Source organism: Chionomys nivalis, chromosome 14 (genome assembly GCF_950005125.1).
Source record: "Chionomys nivalis chromosome 14, mChiNiv1.1, whole genome shotgun sequence".
Lineage (NCBI taxonomy): Eukaryota > Metazoa > Chordata > Mammalia > Rodentia > Cricetidae > Chionomys > Chionomys nivalis.
The window spans coordinates 56837278-56861876 of NC_080099.1; the positions used below are offsets into that span (position 1 = coordinate 56837278).

Genomic DNA, 24599 nt, shown 5'->3' on the forward strand with positions numbered 1-24599 from the left:
CGCCAGCCGGTCCGCATTTCCGAGGGGCCGGGGCGGGGCTAAGACGGCCCAGCCCGCAGGCCACGCCTCCCGGCCACGCCCCCGTCTGCTGGCGTGGTTCTACCCCGTAGCCTCTGCTCGCCTCGCGCATCTTTCCGACCGCTTCTCCGTGCGCGAGCCAGGCCTGAGCGCTGGACTCTGGGCGCTCTCGGAGGAGCTCGTGGTCGGGGGCGGTTCCATCCAACTCAGCTGTCCACAGCGGACCCGGCTGGGCCGCGGTCCTGGCTGTGGAGAGGAAGGGCTCGAGGAAAGGACCCGCGCCCGCCCCTCCATCGCGGCGAGCCCGTGGCGTCTGAGAACACGCGGAAAAGCGGATCGGTCTTTGCAGACCGGCTCCGGAGTTGCACTGCGCGTGCGCCACGGTGCTAGCAGCGGGCGGCGGCGGTAATTACCGATTGTCCTGCTTGGAGGAGGCGCGGCAACCTGGGGCCGAGGGGTGGACGGGCTCATGATTCCGCCGCTGCTCCGTGCCCTGTAAAGGCTTCTCGGAGACCGGAGCCGAGCCGGTTTCCAGCCCCCTCGGACAGCCCTCGGGGAACCTGCGCACGGGACCCGGCGGCGGGACACCGGGAGAGGTGAGTTCCTCACGACTGCAGCGGGACGGCAGGAAGGAGCCCCGCAGGCCCGGGTCCGCAGAGAAGGGCTGCTGGGACCAAGCGGGGCAACGGAGAGTGGATGCTGCGAGGGCCCCACCTCGAACCCCATTCTCCCTGCATAGCTGCCCCTCCCAACTTGGGGTCCCCATGTGGGCTTGGGGACCCAAAACTAGGGACTTTCTGTGTTAACTTTTCTCTCGCATTCAAAGAAGCTACTAACGTGTTTCCTTACAGGAGCCCTCCCAAGCAAGCTTTGTGCGCTTTTCCTTTTTCTCCACTGTCCCTTTTTTCAAGGCCTCTTGTGGCTTGTTTCTTACACACACACACACATACACACAGACTTGGCCTAAAAGGAGATCCGGGGACCGGTCTGCGGGCCCTCAGCATCTTCCTCTGGCTCAACGCCAGATCTGCCCCACCCATCTAGTGACGTGCCTCTCCCCTTGGGAATGATTTCTTCTCGGGTCTTCTTTGCCTATCACGGGAGTTCTCAAAATGTGAGACCCCGACGATTGTTTGCTGGAGTCTGGTTCTATCTGCTTGTATGTGCCTCCATTTACCTGGGTGTCTAGTATGATAATCAGCACTTGGGCAACAGGGGAGTTTAACAAGCACTTCCACTGTGTGTTCTTTCTTGCACATAGATATTACCGGCTTTTCAGATGAGGTCATGAGAACCTGCCAAGGAACAGGCTGAAAAATGGTTGTCTGTTGCCCTCTATAGCTCAAAATCCCTCAGAATCGTTTGCTAGAGACATAGGTAGAACATCCCTCCAAAGATCTGACTCTACTATACTGCTTCTGCTTAACTGAACTCTGCTTTTCAAGCTCCACTTCCATTTGGAAAGGAATGGGGATTCCTCCTTCAGGCAGAGGCCTTGAATCCCAACATTATGTGATAAAACATTCTCTAGCTAATGTGTAGCAACTGAAGGACAATGTAGTGTGTTTTCACTAAGCATAAGTCACTTTTTCAAAAAACTATTATTATGCAGTCGTTCAGAAGACTTGGGAAATCTCAGTGCACTGACGTGAAATTAGGTCTGATTCATTGCTGAGTTGGGGTGCGGAGATCGCTTTGTGTGTGTGTGCGCGTGTGTGTGTGTGCTCCAATCTGAAGATGGATAGAAAATAACTCGATTGACACAACAACTTGGTAAATCATGTAGGGTGGAAATAAAGGGCATGAATGTGTGTCCAAAGAAAATGAAACCATTTTTAAAAATTCCCAAGTGTCAGTTGAGGCTGTTGGCTCTACTTTTTCCGACTCTTTGCCTTTTCTATTTATGATGGTAGAAGCCCTTAGGTTTGGTTCTGAGCTGTAGTCCTCAGCTCAGTGAGAAGCGGAGGCATGTCTGTGAGCACGTGGATCTTTTCCTCCTGCTGCTGCTTTTGCAGAACTAATTGTCTCTTTTCATATGACTGTCCTGCCTTTGCTCCAGATGTGTGGGCCTGCGGGGGGAGACTCAGGCTCCTGGTTCTCTGTGTCTCCACACGACCTCATCCTTTCCTGGTCAAAACAAACAGTGCTGTGTGAATGTTGACGGTGTAATTCGGCATCAGTTTTTAGCATGAAGTTTCTTAAATTGTTTTAGAAGTGTGGTAAAGAATTTTTCCCCTTAGCCAGGCGATGGTGGCGCACGCCTTTAATCCCAGCACTCGGGAGGCAGAGGCAGGCGGATCTCTGTGAGTTCGAGACCAGCCTAATCTACAGAGCTAGTTCCAGGACAGGCTCCAAAGCCACAGAGAAACCCTGTCTCGAAAAACCAAAAAAAAAAAAAAAAAAATTTCCCCTTATCTTTTCTAGGAAGGTGCAATGGCCAGGAATTTATCTGTAATCATGGTTCTGACCTTCGCCCTTTGGGTCACGAATCCCCTTCATGAACTACAATCAACAGTTGCTCTCTCTCAGACCACTGAGAAAATTAATTTAAATTGGGAGTCTGGCATTAATGTGGACCTGGCAGTTACCATGCAGCGACATTATCTGCAACAACTTTTCTACCGCTATGGAGAGAATGACTCCTTGTCAGTTGAAGGGTTCAGAAAATTGCTTCAGAATATAGGCATAGATAAGATTAAAAGAGTCCACATACACCATGACCATGAGCACCACACTGACCATGAGCACCACACCAACCATGAGCACCACGCCGACCACGAGCATCACGCTGACCATGAACACCACGCCGACCATGAGCATCACACTGACCACGAGCATCACATCGACCATGAGCGCCATTCCCGCCGCAGTCATGCTGCTGGTGGTAAAAACAATCGGAAAGCCTTTTGCCCAGATCATGACTCTGATAGTTCAGGTAAAACTAGAACCAGCCAGGGGAAAGGCTCTCACCCACCAGAACGCGTGAATGGTAGAAGGAACGCCAAAGAGGGTGTGAGCACAAGCGAAGTAACCTCAGCCGTGTACAACTCTGTCTCTGAAGGAACTCACTTCCTAGAGACTGTAGAGACGCCGAAACGTGGCAAACGCCCCAAAGATGTAAACCCTTCTACCCCACCCAGCATCACAGAGAAGAGCCGAGTGGGCCGACTGAGCCGGCTAGCTAGTAGGAAAAGCAACGAGTCTGAGAGTGACCCCAGAAAGAGCTTTATGTATTCACGGAACACAAATGACAATATTCAGGAGGTAAGATAAATGCTGTGCAATATTTAATGCACCTGTTTGTCCCCTCCAGGGATGAGTGTGAAATAAAATAAAACAGTTATGAACGGGGGAGCTTTGCTTCCTTCTCAGCTGGGCTCACACTGTGCAGAATGTTGTGAACATGCTTGAGGACTGGCTATCCAGGAGAATGAGTTTATTATAACTATAAAAAGATGCCAAGGTTAGTTGTGGAGAAAATTAATATTAATATATAGACAGCGGGGGATCTGAAGAAGCAGGACTTAGACTCCATGTTTTAGAGAAAGGCTAGGTTACAGTGCTGCAAAAGCAAGAGCACCTGTGTGTCTCTCAACAGTGGATTGTGGAGGGATTGAAGGTAGAGCAAGTTGACGGGGGGGATGTCAGGTAGTGCAGTTCCCAGGTTATGTGACTTTTCTAGAATAAACTTTTCCAGTGCTACATAATTTACTTTGACTAAATGAATATGGGGGGGGGGGGCATTAGTTGTTAGTCTCTAATGACCGGAATGTAGGTGCTTCATTCAAGCCAGTGCATGACCGAAGTTTGGGGTAACCATAGGAATGGGCCATAGCAGCACTGGTAATGAAGTTGTTCTGAGTAGTGTTGGTGAAGAGTTGCTTGTGAGTCTGAAATATCTTTGTGGAAGATGAGAAACAGATACCATAACCAGATAAGCTTTTTTTGGGGGGGGGGTGTGGAGTGGGGGTGCTAAATTGCATACAGGAGTTTCTCTTCAAACTAAGCTCGTCATCCAATTAAACTGTTGAATGCATCTGCCTGCTGGGACAGGTTTGCTTTATTAACCAGCATTGCCCTCTGCAAGAGTCATCTGTATAATTTAAAAATCTCTCATTGCGGAGAATCACTCTGCCAGGCATGTACACAGAATTGAGCTGAGTTTTTGCAAGGGGTGTCATAGCAGGAGGAGCAACATGTCTTGGGCATGTTTGGGCCAAGCTGAGGAGCGGAGAGCATTAGTCCCTGAACCTATTTCTCAATCTGTAATGAACCCCATTTCGAAATTAAAGCTTGTTTCCTTAATAGCTGTATACAATGAGTTAACAGGCTTGTGAATCTCCACTCATCCCCAAGCTCTTCCACAGGAGGTTTGCTCCCTTGGTGACTTGTGATGTGGTCATAATTGTGACATAGTATCTTCTTCAGGCTACTGGAGGCAAATTCCAAAGTGCTGAAAGCAAAGCGGATTTTAACTTGCATTAATTTTATCAACAAAGTAGCTTTGGTAGAGCTTCAGGGTGATGAGTCAGACTACATTTTGGAGTCTCCTAGTGGGAATTACTTTCTGTGACTTTTTTACTGTCTTGTCCTTCAGTGCTTCAATGCAACAAAGCTGCTGACATCCCATGGCATGAACATCCATGTTATGTTGAATGCAACAGAGTTTAACTATCTCTGCCCGGCCATCATCACCCAAATTGATGCTCGGTCCTGTTTGATTCATACAGCAAGTGAGAAGAAGGCGGAAATCCCTCAAAAGTCCTATTCTTTACAAATAGGTAAATCTACCGTTGTAACATAAGAACAGTTTTTAGTAGATCTACTTACTTTGTACTTCTCTTTATATTCAAGACTATTTTTCACTGTAGCTCTAGATACAAAATCTTAGTTGTTCTCTGCCCTGAATGTTCTGAATATAAATTTTGAAAGTACATTTGACTCCTTTAAAAAGACACGGTGGTGGGGATGGCTCAGTGGTTAAGAGCACGGACTTCTCTTGCAGAGGACCTGGTTCAGTTCCTAGTACCCACCTGGTGACTCACACCCATCTGTAACTCCAGTTCCAGGGAATCCAGTGCCCTCTTCAGACTTGTGAAGGCTCCTGCATGCGTGTGGTACACAGACATATGTAAAGCATACACACATACAGACATATGTAAAGCCCACACAAATTCACAAAATAAAAGTGTTTTTAAACGAATAAAGCCTCGTATGCCAAGAGCTGTAATCTCAGCATTGAAGAAGCTGAGAAAGGGGGATCATGGGTTCAAAGCCACCATGGTCTACATAGAGACTACAAAGTAAGGAAGGGACGGGAACGGGAGGAAGAGTATTATACTGAGGAAGAAACGAATGTTTTGTTTGCTGAGGAAATTTAGTGAGTTCCCAGTCTGCCCCCCTCTCCTGTTTCATAGCTTGGCTGTTCTAGCAGTGGGTCCCAAGTGAGGCAGCGTTCATCCTGGTAACTTTTTCTCTTCCTTTAATTCCCATTTTAAGGTTTTTTCACTAAAGCCAAGCATGGTAGGACACACTTGTAATCCCAGCACTCTGGAGGCAGAGGCAGGTGGATCTCTATGAATTCCAGGCCAGCCAAGGCCACATAGTAAGATCCTGTTTCAAAAAAAAACTTTTCCACTAGGTTTACCTTCCTTATCTTGAAGTCTCTTTATTTGTGTATAAGGTTCTCTGTCAGGGCCTGCAGCAAGATTACAGTGAGGATGCCTGAATGATGCTGCTTTGTGCTCACCTGCTGTTTAACGCCCTGGTAGGAAACCTCTCAGTTTACAAATCACATGACTTCTTTCTGCTCTGATTGGTTTGCCAGCCTGGCTTGGTGGCTTCATAGCCATTTCCATCATCAGTTTCCTGTCTCTGCTGGGGGTCATCTTGGTGCCACTCATGAACCGGGTGTTTTTCAAGTTCCTGCTGAGCTTCCTCGTGGCGCTGGCGGTCGGGACTCTGAGTGGAGACGCTCTGTTGCATCTTCTCCCACACGTAAGTTCTGTGAAATGTCTGTCCCCTGCCGCCTTTTAGCTTCACACATTAAAAGTACAAGCGTTGGGTTTGCACTCGGACTCGCTGTGTTGGCATTTTCAGAAGTTAGAATTTTTGTTTTGAAAAGTTGGTCTTAAAGTGTATTTGATAACTTATGCAAGATTTTAGTACATGGTGGTGAGACTTTTGGTTGGTTGGTTTTGTTTCTGTCTGTTAGAGACTGCCAAGTCAGGCTAAGCTTTTTGAACTCACTAATTAAAGAGAGAAATCCTGCTTGGATCTGAAGCACTGGGACTCCTGCCACAGGGGGAGCCGCTTGCTTCCTGTTGTTGCCACAGATTAAAGTGTGTGCCCGTTCTCGAGGCCACAAAACCGAGAGGTTTTCCTCAGGGTAGGATTTCTGTGTTTAAAGATTGATACTCCTTGACCTGAATGAATTTGGGGGGCGGGGAGTGGTCCAGACAGGGTTTATCTCTGTGTATCCCTGAATGTACTGGAACTCAATCACTAGACAAGGCTGACCTCGATCTCAGAGATCCAAGTACAGGGATTAAAGACATGTACCACTACCACCTGGCATGAATTTTTTAATATACAGGCCTGATAAAGTGATTTACCTTTTATTAAGTATTTGGGATAATTCATAAGCAGGAAATAGGTGGAGGTCACTTTTTTCATTTATCGTAGTGGTAGAGCACTTGCCTGAAATAAAGTAAGCCCTGGCTTCAATCACAGCCCTGAAAAAAGAAAAGTTGACATAGAGATTTTCAGTTTGGTAGAAAGGGAAAATTACTCCTTCAAAGAACAGTGGCAGCCTCATATTGGATTCAAAATGAAAGCTGTTCTGAGTGGCTGTCTCTCTGACTACCAAGTGGCAGGTGTTTAGGCATACCGACTCTGGAAGTGCACAGCAGAGGCCCCATGGCCCTGATTAGGATGCTGCACACCCAGTTGGTTTCCTATCATAAGTAGCATCAGCTAGTTACTGCTCTACTCTGCCACAGGCGGCAGATGCATTGCCCAGGTTCTCAGATACCTGCAGGGCTCACCCCTCCGTCCTGACTAGGCTTCTCACAGGGATGATCTGATGAACCTGTGTGAACCTCTAAGTGGTACCTGTAAGTAATAGATACTGTGTGATATGAAGTCTGTCTTAATTGGGCCATGGTAACACATCAGACATTGAGAAAGTTCTAAGTTATGATGGTCACTATGGAATGTATCTGCCTTTATTCCACACAGACCCACTCTGTTAAGTGCGTAGCAAGTAGCGTCCACGAAGCTCTGAGTAGCTAGCGCTCTTCATCCTCTTTATTTTTTCAGTGTCTCCTCAACTCTAAAGTATTCCATTAATTGCTTAATGATTTCCTATTTGGCAGTTCTTCTGACCTACGAAACTGTGTTATTTCACTTTCAGTCTCATGCGAGTCACCACCACAGTCATAGCCACGAAGAACCAGCGATGGAAATGAAAAGAGGCCCACTGTTCAGTCACCTCTCGGCTGAGAACATAGAAGAAAGCACCTATTTTGATTCCACGTGGAAAGGTCTGACCGCTCTAGGAGGCTTGTATTTCATGTTTCTTGTGGAGCACGTCCTCACACTGATCAAGCAGTTTAAAGATAAGAAAAAGAAGGTAAGGCTGCAGGTACTGAAGGCTCGCTGTACATCAGGCACGCGCTTAGAGTGGCATCCTGGCTGTCGTTAGCCTGGCTTGCCCAGAATCTGTGATCTTTGTGTGAGAGGCATTCAGTACCCTTAAGGATGCTTTTGTTCACACAGGTGTTCATATAGAAGCTCTGTGTCTTGATAACCTGGAGGGAGCAGCTGGCCTGCCTGCCTTCTGGGCACGTGTGTTAGAATAGCAGCCAGAGGTTAACATCAGTGTCTTCCTCAGTCTCTCTCCACCTTATTATTTGAGACAGGTCTCTGCTGAGCCTGGAGCTTGCCGACTAGGCTAGGAAGCCAGGAGCCTCGTATCTCTGTCTCTTCAGCATTAGGATAACAGGCACACATCATCACATGCAGTTTTGGGGTTCTGGTTATCTAAACTCAGGTCCTCGTGGTTGCGTAGCAGTCAGTTTACCGACTGAGCCATATCCTAACCCAACCCTGAGTTTCTGTTCTTCTTTATTCCTTGTATTTCTTGGGGAATAAGAAGAAAAAGGCTAAAGGTTTGTATGTATGTGACCGAACCCAAAGCAGAGGCCTGGAGTTATGGATATATCATCAGTATGTGGGATGCTATGATTAAATGGTCATTGGTTTTAAATTAATTGCACTCTAGCTGTGGTTCTGTTGTGTTTCAAAGGATACATGACTTACAAGTGTAGCCTTTGCAAACTGGATCATAAATTATTCCAAAGCCAAGTAGAGGTTGTTTGTTTCTGATAATGATACTTTCAGTCATAAGGTGTTCTGCCCCTAATCTGATGTGATCAGGTAGCCCAGTCAGAAGACTGGCAGAGGAGCTCTCACAGTGATGAGTACAGCAAGCCTGGTGCTGACTGTGATCCCAGCAGACCAGACGTGCTCCTCGTGGCGCTGACTGTGATCCCAGCAGACCAGACGTGCTCCTCATGGCGCTGACTGTGATCCCAGCAGACCAGATGAGTGCTTGTCAACTGAGTCAGAACTTCCTTAGGTCCCCTGAGTCCTGTGTCTTTTTTAGGTGGGTCACGTGAGTCCCATGTCTTTTTTATTTATACCTGTGCCGTAGGTCATCTACAATTTCCAACTTCGTTTTCTCTAAAATTGAACAAGAGGTTATATACTTAAAGAGCTATTCTGAACATGCATGTTAGATTTTGAAAGTATTGTATTTTAAACCATGGACACTTTACATTAATTAGACTCTTTATGGGAACTTACCTTTGAATCTTTTTAAAATGCATTCAGCTTCTGCTTTCACAGAAGTTCCTATTCTCGCTGTCATTTCAGAGTTTGAGCAACATGTAATTAAGTTGTGCAATTATACAGCCAGCAGAGCTGGCATGGAAAAGTCTGAAAATTAAGTGTAGCTGGCCCTGACTGATCATCAGGCCCACTGTGGGAAACTCGTGCTCTGTGAACAGAAGTGCTGCTGCCTCCATCCTGTTTACCCTTAGGGATCTTACACTCAAAACCTTCCTATGCTGAGCTGGGCAGGGCAACACGCACATCTGTGATCCACATGCTCAGATGTTGGAGGGTGGAGGGTCTTGAGTTTAATGCCAACCTGAACTACATAATTGAATTTCAGGACATTCTGGACTATATAGTGAGACTCTTGCTTTAAAAAGATATTTTCAGCTGGTGATACACTCCTTTAATCCCAGCACTCAGGAGTCAGAGGCAGGCAGGTCTCTGTGAGTTCAAGGCCACCCTGGTCTACAGAGCTAGTTCCAGGACAGCTAGGGCCCTTACACAGAGAAACCCTGTTTCAGGGAATACAAAAGTAACAAAAATAGCAGATTTTTTAAAAATCATATATTACAAATATGAACCCTCTGTTTAATGGACTGACGTTTGCAGGAAGAAGTAAACAGAAATAGCTTCTTCTGAGCTGGGCATAGTGTCACATGCTCATAATCACAGCACCTGCAAGGTGGGGGCAGAAGGATTAAAATCTCAGGGTCATCCTCATCTATATATCAAGTTTGAGGCCAGCCTGGGCTATGTGACACCCTGTCTCAAAAGACAGCACAAATGAAAGAATAGTTTCGTCATTCTTTTCTTTTTTATTGAATTTTAAAAAGATTTTATTATTTTGTAAGCATGAATACTTACTTTGTCTGCATGTATGTATGTGTGCCATATGTGTTGTTGGTGCCTGTAGAAATCAGAAGAGGCATCAGATTCCCTGGGACTGGAGCTACAGGTGGTTGTGAGCCACTGTGTGGGTGTTGGGAGTTGAACCAGGTCCTCTGCAAAGGTAACACATGCTTTTAACCTCCGAGCCAATTTTCCAGCTCAACCACTTCATTTTAATGACTGAAATTATGTTCCCTGTGGCTGTTTCCATTGCTGCACTTAGACTGGTTGAAAGACATGCTCTGTTTCTTTATATCCTTTTGAATTATTCTTAGCTTTAAAAATATGATCATGGGGCCAGGCAGTGGTGGTGCATGCCTTTAATCCTACCACTTGGGAAGTGGAGGCAGGTAGATCTCTGAGTTCAAGGACAGCCAGGGATGGGATACACAGAGAAACTGTCTGGAAAGACCAATATATGTGTATATATATGAGATCATGGAGCTAGAGAGCACATTAAGAGTGTATACTGTCTTAGGGAAAACCCAAGTTTGTTGTCCAGCGTCCATGTAGGGTAGCTTCCAGCCATCTGTAGCTCCAGCTCCAGGGAATCCAATGTCATCTTTTGGCCTCCGCAGGCACCTGCACTCATGTGCACATGACCCCCTTCACACACACATAATTAGAAATAGTAAAAGTAAAAATACTACTTAGAATTTGGCTTATGGGATTTTGGTTAATTTTTATTATTTTATTTATTTTTTCATTTATTTATCTATTTATTGAGACAGGATTTCTCTGTGTAGTCCTTGGCTGTCTACTCCCTCTGTAAACCAATCTGACCTTGAACTCAAAGATCTGCCTGCCTCTGCTCTCCAGAGGCTGGCTTTAAAGGTGTGTGCCACCATCTTTGGCTATGAATTTCTTTTTCAAAATACCCTAATTTGTTTATATCTTTATTCGATTTAGTTTCAGTGTTTTAAATTACATTTATGTGGGGGAGGGCATGTGCATGCCATAACACACATGTGGAGGCAAGAGGATGACTTACAATAGCCTTACACCATGTAGGTCCCAGGGGTAGAGCGCAGGTCATCAAGCTCGGCAGCAGGTGCCTCTTAACCACTGTGCTAGCTCATCAGCCCTAGTTTCCAATTTGTACCTAAATGTTACCTAACTGCCCTTTATCCTGGCACTCTATAGCAAGATTCTAAAGGATAGGGTACTATGTAAAGTACATCTGTTTCTTTCCCAACTGGAGCAGGTCACTAGTGAGCTACGTATGAACCATGTGCTGTGCCAGTATCTTTAAGTGCAACAGCAATGTGATGTTCAGATTGCTGAGGATCTCTGCTACAGGGAGGTTGAGTTATCTCTGTTTTAAGACATCCAGTAAAATAAAAGCATGAAGATCTGGGATGCCTGTGTCCTGTGCGCTTCTCTCTGCCCACCTTGAGTCTGGCTTGTGGTTGGTGATGACGAATGCTTGTGGAACAGGAAACAACAGAAGGTACTCCAGATAGTCCTCCTGTCCTGATCCCATCGTAGAAAATGTTGGGTATAGTTTTTAAAGATCATTCAGGTCTTAGTATTACTTAATTTATTTTCCCCCCCTCATAAGGATAAATAAAATAAAAAAATACTTGACTGTGTGCTGAGTGTCAGAAGCAAAAGTGTGTTTTCCCTGAGGAGTCCAAGCTGTGTCCTGGAGTCAGATGTAGTCAGTGACCTGGCATCATGTCTGTGGGAAATCTGCATTTCATCGAGACTTGCTGCCGATGCTCACTCTGTATAGTTAGACCTTTACAGCAGTTCGACCTCACGCGTCCTTGCGGCTGGTGAAAGCTCTGAGAAGCCCAGCATTGTAGCACCCACCATCCCCATCCAGACCCAGCTTTATTCAATATGTCCGCAGTCTTTCTCTTTCCCCAGCTGTTTTTGCTGTCCTTCTTGTCGAGGCCTAAGTTGTCTCCCCTTCCCACCCAGCCTGCCCACAGTTTCCATTTCTCCCACCTGCTCTGTTTACACAGAACAGGCTGTGCTGTACACCTCTGCTTAGAATCCTCCAGGGACTTCCCATTGCCCTGTAGACAGAGGCCACTCCCAGCATGCTCTGTGCTACCTGGCCTCCTGCAGTTACTGAAGCTTGCACTCTAAACCAGCCACCTTCCAGAGAGAGTCCTCTCGTGTTATCATGAATTTCATTTAGTTCCAGGAAAGAGCCAGATTGTTGCTGTTTGGGGGCCCTCCCTCTGTTTCAAAAACTACCTAGAACACTGCCTCACCGTCCTTCACTCCAAAGTCCTGCTTGCCCTTACATTTTGGTTGAACTGCTGCATTTTTGAAGAGCCCATCCTGAAACCTTTCAGGTCTTGTTGTTATGCATTCTGATAGCACCCTGTGGTTTTCAAATGTATCAGTGTTTATCAAATGTATCAATGATTATAAGCGAAGAATTGCATATTCGTCATCTGCCTTAAAGCTCCTGTGCTTTGGGGAGCAGCTGCAGGACAGTAGTGACTAGGTCTGCAGTAATGTAATGCAAATAATAAATATTATTCATTTGATAATTTCTGTAATTAAGAATACTGTCTTGCCGGGCGATGGTGGCGCACGCCTTTAATCCCAGCACTCGGGAGGCAGAGGCAGGCGGATCTCTGTGAGTTCGAGACCAGCCTGGTCTACAGAGCTAGTTCCAGGACAGGCTCCAAAGCCACAGAGGAACCCTGTCTCGAAAAACCAAAAAAAAAAAAAAAAAAAAAAGAATACTGTCTTCAACATAAATAAATAGCTAATGCACAGGCTTGATTGTTCAGTGAGACCTCTGCAAAATAAACGTTGCTCAGACTCACACAGGGAGCCTAGCGCAGGAGTGGTTACAAAGCTCAGTAGTAGCCAGCTCCTGTGGACCACACCCAATCTGAGTGCCAGCCTTAGCTCAGATGGAAACCTATCCGAGAGAGAGAGAGAGAGAACTCTGATGGAGTAGCTCAGAAGTAGTACTTGCCTAGCTCTAGCATGCATGAGGACCTGGGTTCCACCCCCATTACCACACAAAATGTACAAGAAAGGATCGAGGTTTTTGAAAAAGCCCACTGATAATTTCAAGGCTAAACCATAAATACTTGAGACAACACCGAGACTAGGGACGTGGCCCAGTGGTTAGAGCACTTGCTCTTGTAGATGGCTGGAGTTTGGGTCTCAGACCCCACCTCTAGCTCCAGTGCCCTTACCTGACTTCTCTCCACACATGCACACAGACATATAAATGAAAACTAAATTTTTAATGTTAAAGGTGTTTTATTAAGGAAAAGTACTTCAATCTGCATAACAAAATATGAAAAATGTAGGTTTCAATGTCCAAGGAGTGGCCCAGAGATTACCACTCCAGAAGGAAGTGGTTGTAACTATTCCTAAATGCATAACACAGGTCGAGTTTGTTGGTTTAACATATGGATGAATCATCAGGATCTGGTTAGCATTAACATCCACATTGTGCCCCAAGAGGGTGCGTTCTAACACTGACTGTGTGAGCCCACACTGCAGTGGCTGGTGCAGGCCACACAGGAAGATTAACGGTGGTTTTTCTCTCTACTCAGACTTTTTTGCCTTTTTAAAAGTTTTTACAGCCAGAAGTTCATACTGGGTGCTAAACAAGCAAGTCCACGGCCCTGTTCTTGGAAGGCTTTTGTTTCCTGGAGGTGTGCCAGTGCTCTTGTCTTCTCTGCCTTTTGCTTCCCTGGCTCTTGGTTGGTGGGAGCCAGGGTCCCACCTGTGTTAGGCAAGTTCTCTAGCGCTGAGCCCCAGCTGTATTGAGAGCTGTCCACATATGCAGAGCAGATGTTTCAGAACATTGCTCTTCCTGTTTCAGAACCAAAAGAAACCTGAAAGCGATGAAGATGTGGAGATTAAGAAGCAGCTGTCGAAATACGAGTCTCAGCTCTCCACAAATGAGGAGAAGGTGGACGCAGGTGAACGTAAGTCTTCCGGCACTCGGGCCGGGTGGCCTCTGCTGCGTGTGTCATTTCCTCCTCACCCCTCTTCACTGCTGCAGCAAGTTCACAGGGCCCTCTCCACCACACACCGTACTCAAGACCCCAGGTGTAGCCCGGGCCGTGAGTGCTCTTCAGGACGAAGCAGGGTAGTCTCCTGAGGACAGCTCAGGTGACCTCAGACTAGCAGAAACCCTGGTTATTTGCTCTGAGATACAGAACTGAGCTCAGGTGAGCAGTGTGTCGAAGGCCTTCCTCCACGCTTCTCCTTGAGTCCTATGGAACTGCCATAGGGCAGTCACTGCTGGGGGGCCATGTGTGAAGGTCTGTTTTATGAATTCTTTCCCTGGGGAAATAGAAACAAATGCCGAAGACGGTGCCAATGACAAACCCAAGTTTGGGTTTACCAGAGCCTAACTTGGGGAATTAATGGGCGTATTTGACTTATGGGAACATGGGTGGCCCCAAAGCAGCCAAGCCCCCTAACAATCTCACCCAGTGTGGCTGACAGTTCCCATGGCTGCATAGATGGAGTCTCCCTTCAGTTAACACTCCACTCTCCATATACTCTACCCCTTCCAGAGATCCTAAGGCGATGTGCAGACATTCCATACAGCTGGCCAGAATCTCAGGCAAGAGGCCAACACCCCTCCAATGCCTCCTGCTGTGAGGGACCATCAGCCTTGGGGGTCTTGGTTCCAAGCCTCATTTGTGTGCCCCCCACACTATGCCTCCAGGAGCTTAGTGTGAACACGGTGACACCACACGGTGCTGGCGCCCTCTCCCTTCCCTCTGAAGTGAGAACTGAACTGAAATGGGGCCGTATGAGACTGTGGTGAGGGCTGCTTAGCGTCACGTTGAGTTCCAGGATATCTTAATGGGTCATGAGTCTTTGGGAAGGGAAGTACCCTTCTTACAGACAGACAAGTGAACTTCCTCTTGGTTGATGAAAGAGACTTCTAGTCTTTACTTTCTACTCATTTAAAATGAGTCACAGTTTTAAATATAGTTTTAGGGATTTTCACAAATGTATACTTGTATCACTAGAGTCAACTAACTTCTTAAAGGCAGATGTGTGCTAATGTTTCCCTGTATCCCCATAAGGCCACCAGAACAGCTGGAATGGCAATAATCCCAACATTTAGGTGTTTGAGACAGGAGGATTAGGAGTGTGGGACCAGCCTGGGCTACATAGCAAAACTCACAGGATAGGAGCTCAACAGATAGCCACTGACTAAGAGGAAAGAAAACGCTGATCTTGCGGGTAAGCTTTTTAGTTCACCCTGCATTTTCCAGCTTGCTATTTTTCGCGAAAGAGCAGCTGCAACACATTGGCTCCTCTCTGGAACTGGTCCGTCTTCAGTATTCTGAATGGAATCCAGTGACATTTGTAATCATAGGATCAGAGAGAAGGTCAGGGATGCTCCCCACAAATTGGTAACAGTGTACAGGAGGAAGAGTAGCCTTACTGTTGGTTTCCTTTCCTTTGTCCAAGCGGATAATCATTGTGGACTGAGGGTAAGAGCCACCAAGCCCAGCCAATAAATGTTTCTTGGTGATGATGATAAAGTTATTAAGGTTATTTTGTTGTTTTCCTTGAATTTTGTCACGTAATAAATAGGAAGTCAGCTGATAGGTCAATACTTTCTTTTGTTTGTTGTTAATTTTGGTTTTTTCAAGACAGGCTTTCTATGTGTAACAGCCCTGACTGTGTTAGGACGTGATCCTTAAACCAGGCTGGCCTTGAACTCACAGAAATCCACCTACCTCTGCCTCCCAGCTGCTGGGATTAGAGGCGTGTACCACCACCTTCCAGCAGCATATGATTTTTTTTTTTAATGAAAAGAAAAACTCATCTTTTCAAATACAAGGAAGCGGAAGATATTAAGGGATAATCAGGAGGGCAGTGTGGAGTACTGATGTTTGAAGCCTTTTACTCGGGGGGGGGGGGGAGGGAGGGGAGGGGAGGATGTAGCTACATTGGTAGTTCTTGCCTAGCAGTCATGAAGCCCTGGGTTCCATTCCCAGCACCACGTACAGCCCGGTGGTGGTGGCGGCTGTGGCAGTGCACTCAAGGCCATCTTGGTCAACAGAGAGAGTTCCAGGACAACCAGGGCTACTCAGAGAAACCCAGTCTCCAAAAACAACAACAACAACAACAAAAGAATTTATGCAAGCCTGTAATCCCAGCACTTTAGAAGTGTTGACAGGCGTCAGGAGTGCAAGGTCGTCCTCAACTATGAAATAATTCAAGGCTACCCTGGGCCACACGGAGCCTTGTCTCAAACAACCAAAGAAAAAAAAATAACTTCTGTGCCTGGCTGTTGGTGAAACTGGACCCTTCTCTTCCAAAGCCTTGACCACTCTCCCATGAATCCTCTGCCCTAGATAGCTAGGAAGGGGACCTTTCCTTCTGCGAGAGCTGAGAGCTGCGCCTGCCCCATGACTGGTGGTCTGCAGAGTGACTTTGTTGGGACTGGAAACTTTAATATTCCCAGCTTCAAAATCATATAGGAGCTGCAAGAGGGAGTTTAAAAATGTGTTGGAGAGGGTTGGCTGGAGCAATGGCTCAGCAGTTAAGTGGTTCAGCTCAGTGTCTGCTCTTCTAGAGGACCCGGGTTCAACTCCCAGCACCTACATGGCAGATCACAACTGTCTGTAACTCCAGTTCCAGGGGACCTGAAGCCCAGTGCCAAAACACTAATGCACATTTAAAAAAAAAAAAAAAAAACAAAAACTGGGTGGCGCACACCTTTAATCCCAACACTCGGGAGGCAGAGGCAGGTGGATTTCTATGAGTTCAAAGCCATGTCTCAAAAAAAAAAAAAAAAAAAAACCAGAATGGAATGAAAATGTCCACCATACATATCCCTTTCTCTTACCCAGAGGGCTGTATTCAGTCACTGTCACGGATCACAGGAAGGCCACTCAGGCACTGCAGATAATTTTAGAAGCTGAAATTCTGTGTTTTATGTCTTGACTTTAGAGCTTGGATGAGTTGAGATGAGATCCCCTTCTCTCTTGCCTTTCAGTTTATGACAGTTGCAAATCCTGACTCACTGACACAAAGGAAGAGCAGAGCCCATCTGAAGTGGACTGAGTTTCAGATGGGCTGTGGATAATTTGACAGAGAGTTTCTAATTTGTTATAGTATCATCCATTCTCTTTAGTCGTAATCGTAACAGATACATAGTTGGACAGAAAAGTCAGAGAAAGTGAATAAATGGACCAAAAAAAAGCAGTAGCTTTTTACCATTTTGAGAACAAGCATACTCTAACCAGTTGTAAATCAACATGCATTTACAGTTTTGAAATTTTACCTGTAATTAAAAATAAGCATTAAGCCAGGTAGTGGTGGCGCACGCCCATTAATCCCAGTACTCGGAAGGCAGAGACAGTCAGATATCTGTGAATTTGAGGTCAGCCTGATCTACAAAGCCAGTTTCAGGACAGCCAAATCTGTTACACAGAGAAACCCTCTCTGGAAAAACAAAACAAAACAAAAAAGTCACTAATATACTAATTGGAAAAATGAGATAGAAAGAGGAACCAAGAGGAAGTAGGGTCAGTGAGATGGACAGCTTAGCTGACAAGGTGCTGGCGTCAAGTGTGGTCATCCGATTCAGTCCTCAGTCTGTGACACACTCGATGAAAGGCAAGACAACTCCAGACAGTTGTCTTCCGACCTCCATGTACATGCCATGGCCATGTGCCAACCGCCATGCAAGCTAAAATAAAGAAATAAGCGTAATTAAAAATTAAACTTAACAATAAACCCTTTTATGAGATAGGATCTCACTCTCGCTGTGAGAGTAGCCCCCGCAGATGCTTTCTTGCTAGAACTATGCACTGAAACCCCTTCTTAACATGTGATATGTTACCTTTGAAGAATTCCGTCGAGCCTGTTGGCGTTCCTCATCAACAGAGCTCTGCTGCATTATCCTGCAGGTCTGAGGGCTACCGGGCCCTGAGATGATCAGCCATCCGTGGGACAGCAACAAAGCCCCCAACGTTCTTTGTGTTTATCCCTAGGACCTGAAAGCTATCTACAAGCGGACTCCCAGGAGCCCTCCCCCTTTGATTCCCAGCAGCCAACAATGTTGGAAGAAGAAGAGGTTATGATAGCCCACGCACACCCACAAGAAGTCTACAATGAATACGTGCCCAGGGGCTGCAAGAACAAGTGCCATTCACACTTCCATGATACCCTGGGCCAGTCAGATGACCTCATTCACCACCATCATGACTACCATCATATTCTACACCACCACCACCACCAGAACCACCATCCCCACAGCCACAGCCAGCGCTACTCGCGAGAGGAGCTGAAGGATGCCGGCATTGCCACATTGGCCTGGATGGTGATCATGGGCGACGGGCTGCACAATTTCAGTGACGGCCTTGCAATTGGTATGCTGCTGCATTGCTGGTCCTTGCTGGTTGGCCTGGAAATAGCTCATTAAATGTTCATTCAAGTTTAAAATAGGTTAGTTTAGGTGACGATGTTGACTTCCAGAATTATCAAAAAGTTTGCTTACTCTTTGACAACAAAGTTATTTAGTAAAGTGTGCTACAAGACAGTCTCGGATCTGTACCGCACCTATGGCCTAAGTTGTCCTTACCAATGGTTGCTCTTAGCTGGGGCTCTAGCTCAGTGGTGGAGGAGCAGTTACACAGTGTACATGAACCCTGGTCCCAGCCCTTGCATCACAAACAGAAAACAGTGTTTTATCCGTGAAGTCATAAGCTCATGGTTTAAATATGAAGTGCGTGGGAGGCATCCTGTGTCTATGCATGTCCCCTCTGAGCTCGGGTCTTTCTGTGATGAAGGAATTTACTTGGACAAAGGAAAGGCCAAAGTTAAATCCTTGTACCATAATTGAGAGTTCTACTGGGAATTAGGCCATGCACAGCTGGTAGGTAATCGGTCAGCAGGAGGAATTAGATTTTTAAAGGGGAGGGGCTGTGTCTTGGGTCTCCTTGTGGAAGAGAAAAAGGATGCATACGCACAAATCTGGTGACCGCATGAACTCCTCTGAGGCTGGTGAAGAGCTTATGCACTCTGGCTGAAGAGGGCTTTCCTCTAATTTAGTTTATATTCTCAGACCAGTGTTTTCTATGAGAGCACTCCCTTCTCCAGTTTGTAGATACCTGCTCATTGCTGGACAATTGAACTTCTGCTTCCCCATCACATATGCTGTGCTTCCCAGGGAAATCTAGGCCCAGTGAGATGTGCTGTGAGATTCTTAGAAGATAGAGGTTGGGGCCAGTGAGATGGCACAGAAATAAAAGCATTTGCCACCAAACCTGCCACCTGAGTGCCATCCCCAGCATCCGCGTGAGGAAAGGAGAACCCCTTTCCCACAAGTTGTCCTCAGACCTCACAAGCGCCATAGTTGCACACAAAATAAATACATGTTTATATATGCAGGGTCTCTCTTAGCTCTGGCTGACTTGGAGTTCCCAATGTAGACCAGGCTGGCCTCGAACTCACAGAGATCCTCATGCCTCTTCCTCCGAGTACTACAATTAAAGATATGTGCCACCACGCTCAGCTTGTAGCTATTTTATTTTAGTAAGAATATAGAGGTTGAGCTAGGAAGATGGTGTTTATGCACAGCCAAAATTTAACGCCATTGTTTTTCCATTATTTTTGTGTACTGCAAGATTCCAAAATGCCCGGCCCATCTATTCTTGACTTTATTTACACAGGTGCTGCTTTCACTGAGGGCCTGTCCAGCGGGCTAAGCACCTCTGTTGCTGTGTTCTGTCATGAACTGCCTCATGAACTAGGTAAGAGAAGCCTGAGGACTGCCTTTGCTGTGAGAATGAGCTGTGCTATCTCAGTGCTTGGCTGTAGCGCACTGGAGCTGACATCTCCTGCTCTCAGTGCTCAGGTGCAGAGCGCTGTAGCTGACATCTCCTGCTCTCAATGGCTCGGCTGTAGTGCACTGTAGCTGACATCTCCTGCTCTCAATGGCTCGGCTGTAGTGCACTGTAGCTGACGTCTTCCTACCCTGAGCCTTCCCGCTGTTTGCTCATCTGACTGCCTTTCTTTCTCACTGGACACACATTTCTTTCCAGCCGGATTTTGGACCCTACAAGTACACCATGCCTGCGAGGGTTTGTTCAGTGGTACCTGGGCCCCTTCTTCCTTTACCAAGTCTCTTTCTGTGCTGGCACACTGGGGACATGAGTGGGTGTGGTTCTTCATCCCAGCACTGGGGAGGTAAAGGTAGGAGGGTCAGGAGTTCGAGGTCATCCTCAGCCATATGGTTTGAGCCAGCCTGGGCTACATGACCCTGTCTCCCACCACCAGCACCATTACCCCCAAAAGAGAACTACAGCACATAGAGGAACATTTCTTAAGCTAAGAGAGTTAGCTTGTGTGGTAGGTAACTCTCGGTAGAGCTCTTACCTAGAATGCGTGACAGCCTAGATTTAGTCCTAATACCTAAAAACAGGCTCTTGATTGATGGGTCGGTGGGCAAGAGCACTGGCTGTGCAAGCATGACGACCTGAGCTCAGACCCAGCACGCGGGTGTGTTTCTGTAACCTAGTGGAGCATGGAGACAGGAGGCTTACTGGGGCTCGCTGACCGCCAACTTGGCTCAAGGTTCAGTGAGAGACTGCCTCCACGGAATAAAGTAGAAACTGATAGAGACAGGAAAGCTGACCCTCTCTTCTGACCTAGAGTCCCTATGCAGGTGCTTGTGCACACAGGCGCACACACACACACAGATGATGCGGTCTTAGAGCTGAAGGAGAGGAGTTGATAAGTTGTACTTGAGTTGTACTACAATTTGAGAACTTCCTCCCTTGTGTGGATTCCAGTTCGTGTCCGGGTATGTCTCATGGGCGGGCATATGTCACTCACAAACACTGACACTATTTTCACTTTTGTTCCTGCCATGTCTCCAGCCGTTCAGAAAGCCTCCCATTGCTGGCATGTGCTTACGTAAGCCTGTCTGCCCTTCATTCCCCTCTCTCAGTCCTTCCTGCCCTGTGAAGTTTCTTAGCCATATCTGTCTCCACGACTCAGGCACTCTTAGTTAGGTGTTTCCTTTATCAGTTACCGACCGTGTGAGTTCTACACAGCCCTCCTCTCTATTGCCAGTTGTTTTCTTATTGTTGTTTGTTTTAGTGTTTTTGAGATTGGGTCTCATGTAGCCCAGGTTAGCCTTAAGCTGGGGATAACTGGATAAGCTGCTCCTGCCTGCACCTCCAGGATCAGCCCCCTTGAAGACAGTACAAGAATTCAGCAGTAGACTTGCTCGTCATCCCTGGCATAGAAGAAGCCTTCAGAAGATGTGGGATATTTATTCCCCTGGAGAAAAATCAATTTTTTTTTTTTGTAATCTGAGAAATCTCAGATGTGTGTTAAAATGATTTTCAAGCCGGGCGGTGGTGGCGCACGCCTTTAATCCCAGCACTCGGGAGGCAGAGGCAGGCGGATCTCTGTGAGTTCGAGGCCAGCCTGGTCTACAAGAGCTAGTTCCAGGACAGGAACCAAAAGCTACGGAGAAACCCTGTCTCAATAAATAAATAAATAAATAAATAAATAAATAAATAAATAAATAAAATGATTTTCAATGACTTTGCCCTCATTTTTGTTTTCTGGTACAGGTGACTTTGCTGTTTTGCTCAAGGCTGGCATGACCGTCAAACAGGCCGTGCTCTATAACGCCCTGTCGGCAATGCTGGCGTATCTTGGGATGGCAACAGGGATATTCATCGGGCACTATGCGGAAAATGTTTCCATGTGGGTATTTGCGCTCACCGCTGGCTTGTTCATGTACGTCGCTCTGGTTGACATGGTGAGTTCCCAGAAGTCAGAAGGCACTGACTAAGTTAAACGGGATTGTCTTCTGTAAAAATTATTGCAGGGTCTGGAGGGATGGCTGAGCTGCTAAGAGTACATACTATTCTTCCCAGAGGACTGGGGTTGGGTACCCACATCCTACAAGTCAGCTCCAGGGGATCTGACCCCTCTTTCTGGCCTCTACAGGCAATATACAAGCACAAACCCACATATACATAAATAAAAATAAATCTTTTTTTTTTAATTAAAAAAATTCATTGCAAAAATAGTGTTAGATTCCAGTGGTACAGAGGGATCCTGGATCCCCAAACACACGAAAACTCATTCCCTTGTTTTACCTTTTTTTTTTTTTTTTTGTTTTTCGCAACAGTGTTTTTCTGTAGTTTTGGAGCCTGTCCTGGAGTTAGGTCTTGTAGACCAGGCTGGCCTCAAACTCACAGAGATCCGCCTGCCTTTGCCTCCCAAGTACTGAGATTAAAGATGTGCGCCACCACCACCCAGCTTTGTTTTACCTTTTTAAAATAGAATTGGGGGGGGGGGCTTGAGAGATGGCTCAGTGGTTAAGAGCATTGGCAGCTCTTCCAGAGGACCTGAGTTCAATTCCCAGCAAGTACATTGTGTCTCACAACCATCTATGGTAGGATCTGCTACCCTCTTCTGGCATAAAGGTGTACATGCAAATAGCACCATAAACATAAAATAAATACATCTTTAAAAAAGGGGGGGTGGAGAGATGGCTCAGAGGTTAAGAGCACTGACTGCTCTTCCAAAAGTACTTAGTTCAATTCCCAGCAACCACATTGTGGCTCACAACCATCTGTAATGAGATCTGGTGCCCTCTTCTGGCATGCGAGTATACGTGAAAGGAATGTTGTATGCATGATAAATTAATAAATCTTTAAAAAAAATAGAATTAGGCTCTGAATTGTCTATAAATTTGAAGTAAACCCAGCCTAAACAAATGTTGTCCACAGGCTGTACATAACATTCCCTTATTGGCAAAATAAAATTCTTTTGTCACCAAGTTTGCATAAGAAGAAATTTTGTTGCTAAACTTGTATTTCAAGTAGTGCAAGAGCTCCCCTCTCTGCATTAGCCTTAAACCTTAAGTCAGTGATAACACATGCCTTTAATACCAGCACTTGGGAGGCAGAGGCAGGTGGATTTCTGAGTTCGAGGCCAACCTGGTCTACAGAGTGAATTCCAGGACAGCCAGGGCTACACAAAGAAACTGTCTTGGGGAAAAACAAACAAAAACATCCTAGACTTGAACCTTAGCCGTGCAGCAGTACCTGAAGCGGGGAAGTCAGCATCACTTTTCATTTAACAGTGGGGTGAATGTTTACCCGCTCGGAATTCCACAGTAGTCACTGAACTAACTAGTCAGCTACTAGGACGAGAGACTCGGTGTGCATGGAACAGTTGAGTTCTAGGGGCGACCCCTACTTCACCCAGCTCCAAGCAACACCACCCTACAGATTCTTCTAGAATTTATCTGTACTTCGGAAAGCTGAACTGTTGTGTTTGCCTCTTTCAGGTGCCTGAGATGCTGCACAATGATGCTAGCGATCACGGATGCAGCCGTTGGGGGTATTTCTTCCTGCAGAATGCTGGGATCCTTCTGGGTTTCGGGATTATGTTACTCATTTCCATATTTGAACATAAAATTGTGTTTCGTATCAATTTCTAATTAGGTTCTGAACCCTCGAGTAGCTTGAAGAAGCATTGCTGTCTGTAGCTGGAGTAGATGATAGAGATGTTCACATGCTGTGATACACAGCATTTAAAACTAGTGGATTTTGTGATTTTTTTTTGTATCAAATTTTGCCATTTGTTATGCTTATAAAGTCAGTTACATTGGGTAACATAAAGGTACGTTTTAATATTTAAGTTATTCTGTTTTGGAAGTATAAATTCTATGTGCGATCCACCAGTATTACCAGTTTATTGTATGTTTTGGCATGACATGTTCTGTATATCTTAGAAAGTGTCTTTAATACTCTTTTGTACAACTTTAGTATTAGTTACCTGCTGGAGTTAGGCCCCTGCAGACCTGCCAGTGGTGCGACAGGATGGGCACAGAGCCACTGAGTATAGCCAGGAAAAAGGAAAGCAGAGAACTGAAGGGCTGGGGAGGTGTCCATTGCTTAGAAAAGTCACAACAGTGACTATACTGTAGAGGGGGGGATTTTAGATGTGTAAAGGGACATTATTTAGTGCAGAGTACACTCTGAACAACTGTCAGATTGTTAATGTTCCTGTAAAAAACAGTGAGCACTTTGATAGACTTAATTTGGTTGTGTATTTGTTTGTATAATAGAGAAGTCTATTTCTTAATCCAAGCAATGTGTCAGTTGACAGAAACTAGGATTTTAAATCTGTGTATGGAGGCAGGCTAAATGAGTTAACTAGTGTGTGTCACCAGAAGACTTGGTTTTCACTGAGGGATGACACACTCACAGTTACGTGATTGGGTGTTCTGGTTGTCTAGGTTCCCAAACAGCAAGTATTAAAACCTTAATCCATGTGAGGACGTTACAACCCACTCTGAATTTATTTTGACCTCTTGGATTCAGAAAGCACATCGCTCTCTTCCAGTGCTTTAAAATGTCACTGTGAGCATCCGTCCTTTTATGTATGGTACTGTACATTCATTAGGGCTGTCTATAGCACTGTCTAGATGTTTCTTAAGAAAATAAAAGTGCCAGCTCAATGTCAGGCATCGTGCTTTCTTTCGTCTTACCGTCTTACTCAGCGTGGAGTACTGAGTCTGTTCACACTGTCTTCAGAACTTGTTCATCTCACTAACTTAAAACTAAGCCCATTAAAAACTTCCAGCCAGCATAGTGGCACAGGCCATTAATCTCAGCACTTGGGAGGCAGAGGCAGGTGGATTCTATAAACACAAGGCTAACCAGGAGTACATAGTAAGACCCGGTCTCAAAACAAAACTCCCCTTCGTTTCCTTAAAGTTAAGATGTCTGAGGGCGGGCTGGAGAGATGGCTCAGAGGGTAAGAGCACTGACTGCTCTTCCAGA

The 24599-nt window shown here is 46.0% G+C and overlaps 1 protein-coding gene across 1 annotated transcript; it reads left to right on the forward strand.

The window, feature by feature from the left end:
- The first annotated feature begins 116 nt into the window (after positions 1 to 116).
- On the forward strand, positions 117 to 24260 carry Slc39a6 (solute carrier family 39 member 6). The gene is made up of 10 exons (XM_057789328.1): positions 117 to 614; positions 2443 to 3282; positions 4616 to 4799; positions 5846 to 6015; positions 7433 to 7651; positions 13619 to 13724; positions 17772 to 18149; positions 19452 to 19532; positions 21366 to 21556; positions 23099 to 24260. Exons 2-10 carry the CDS (start codon positions 2452 to 2454, stop codon positions 23249 to 23251), a joined length of 2313 nt encoding a protein of 770 aa, XP_057645311.1. The 5' UTR covers positions 117 to 614; positions 2443 to 2451; the 3' UTR covers positions 23252 to 24260.
- Positions 24261 to 24599: the final 339 nt, after the last annotated feature.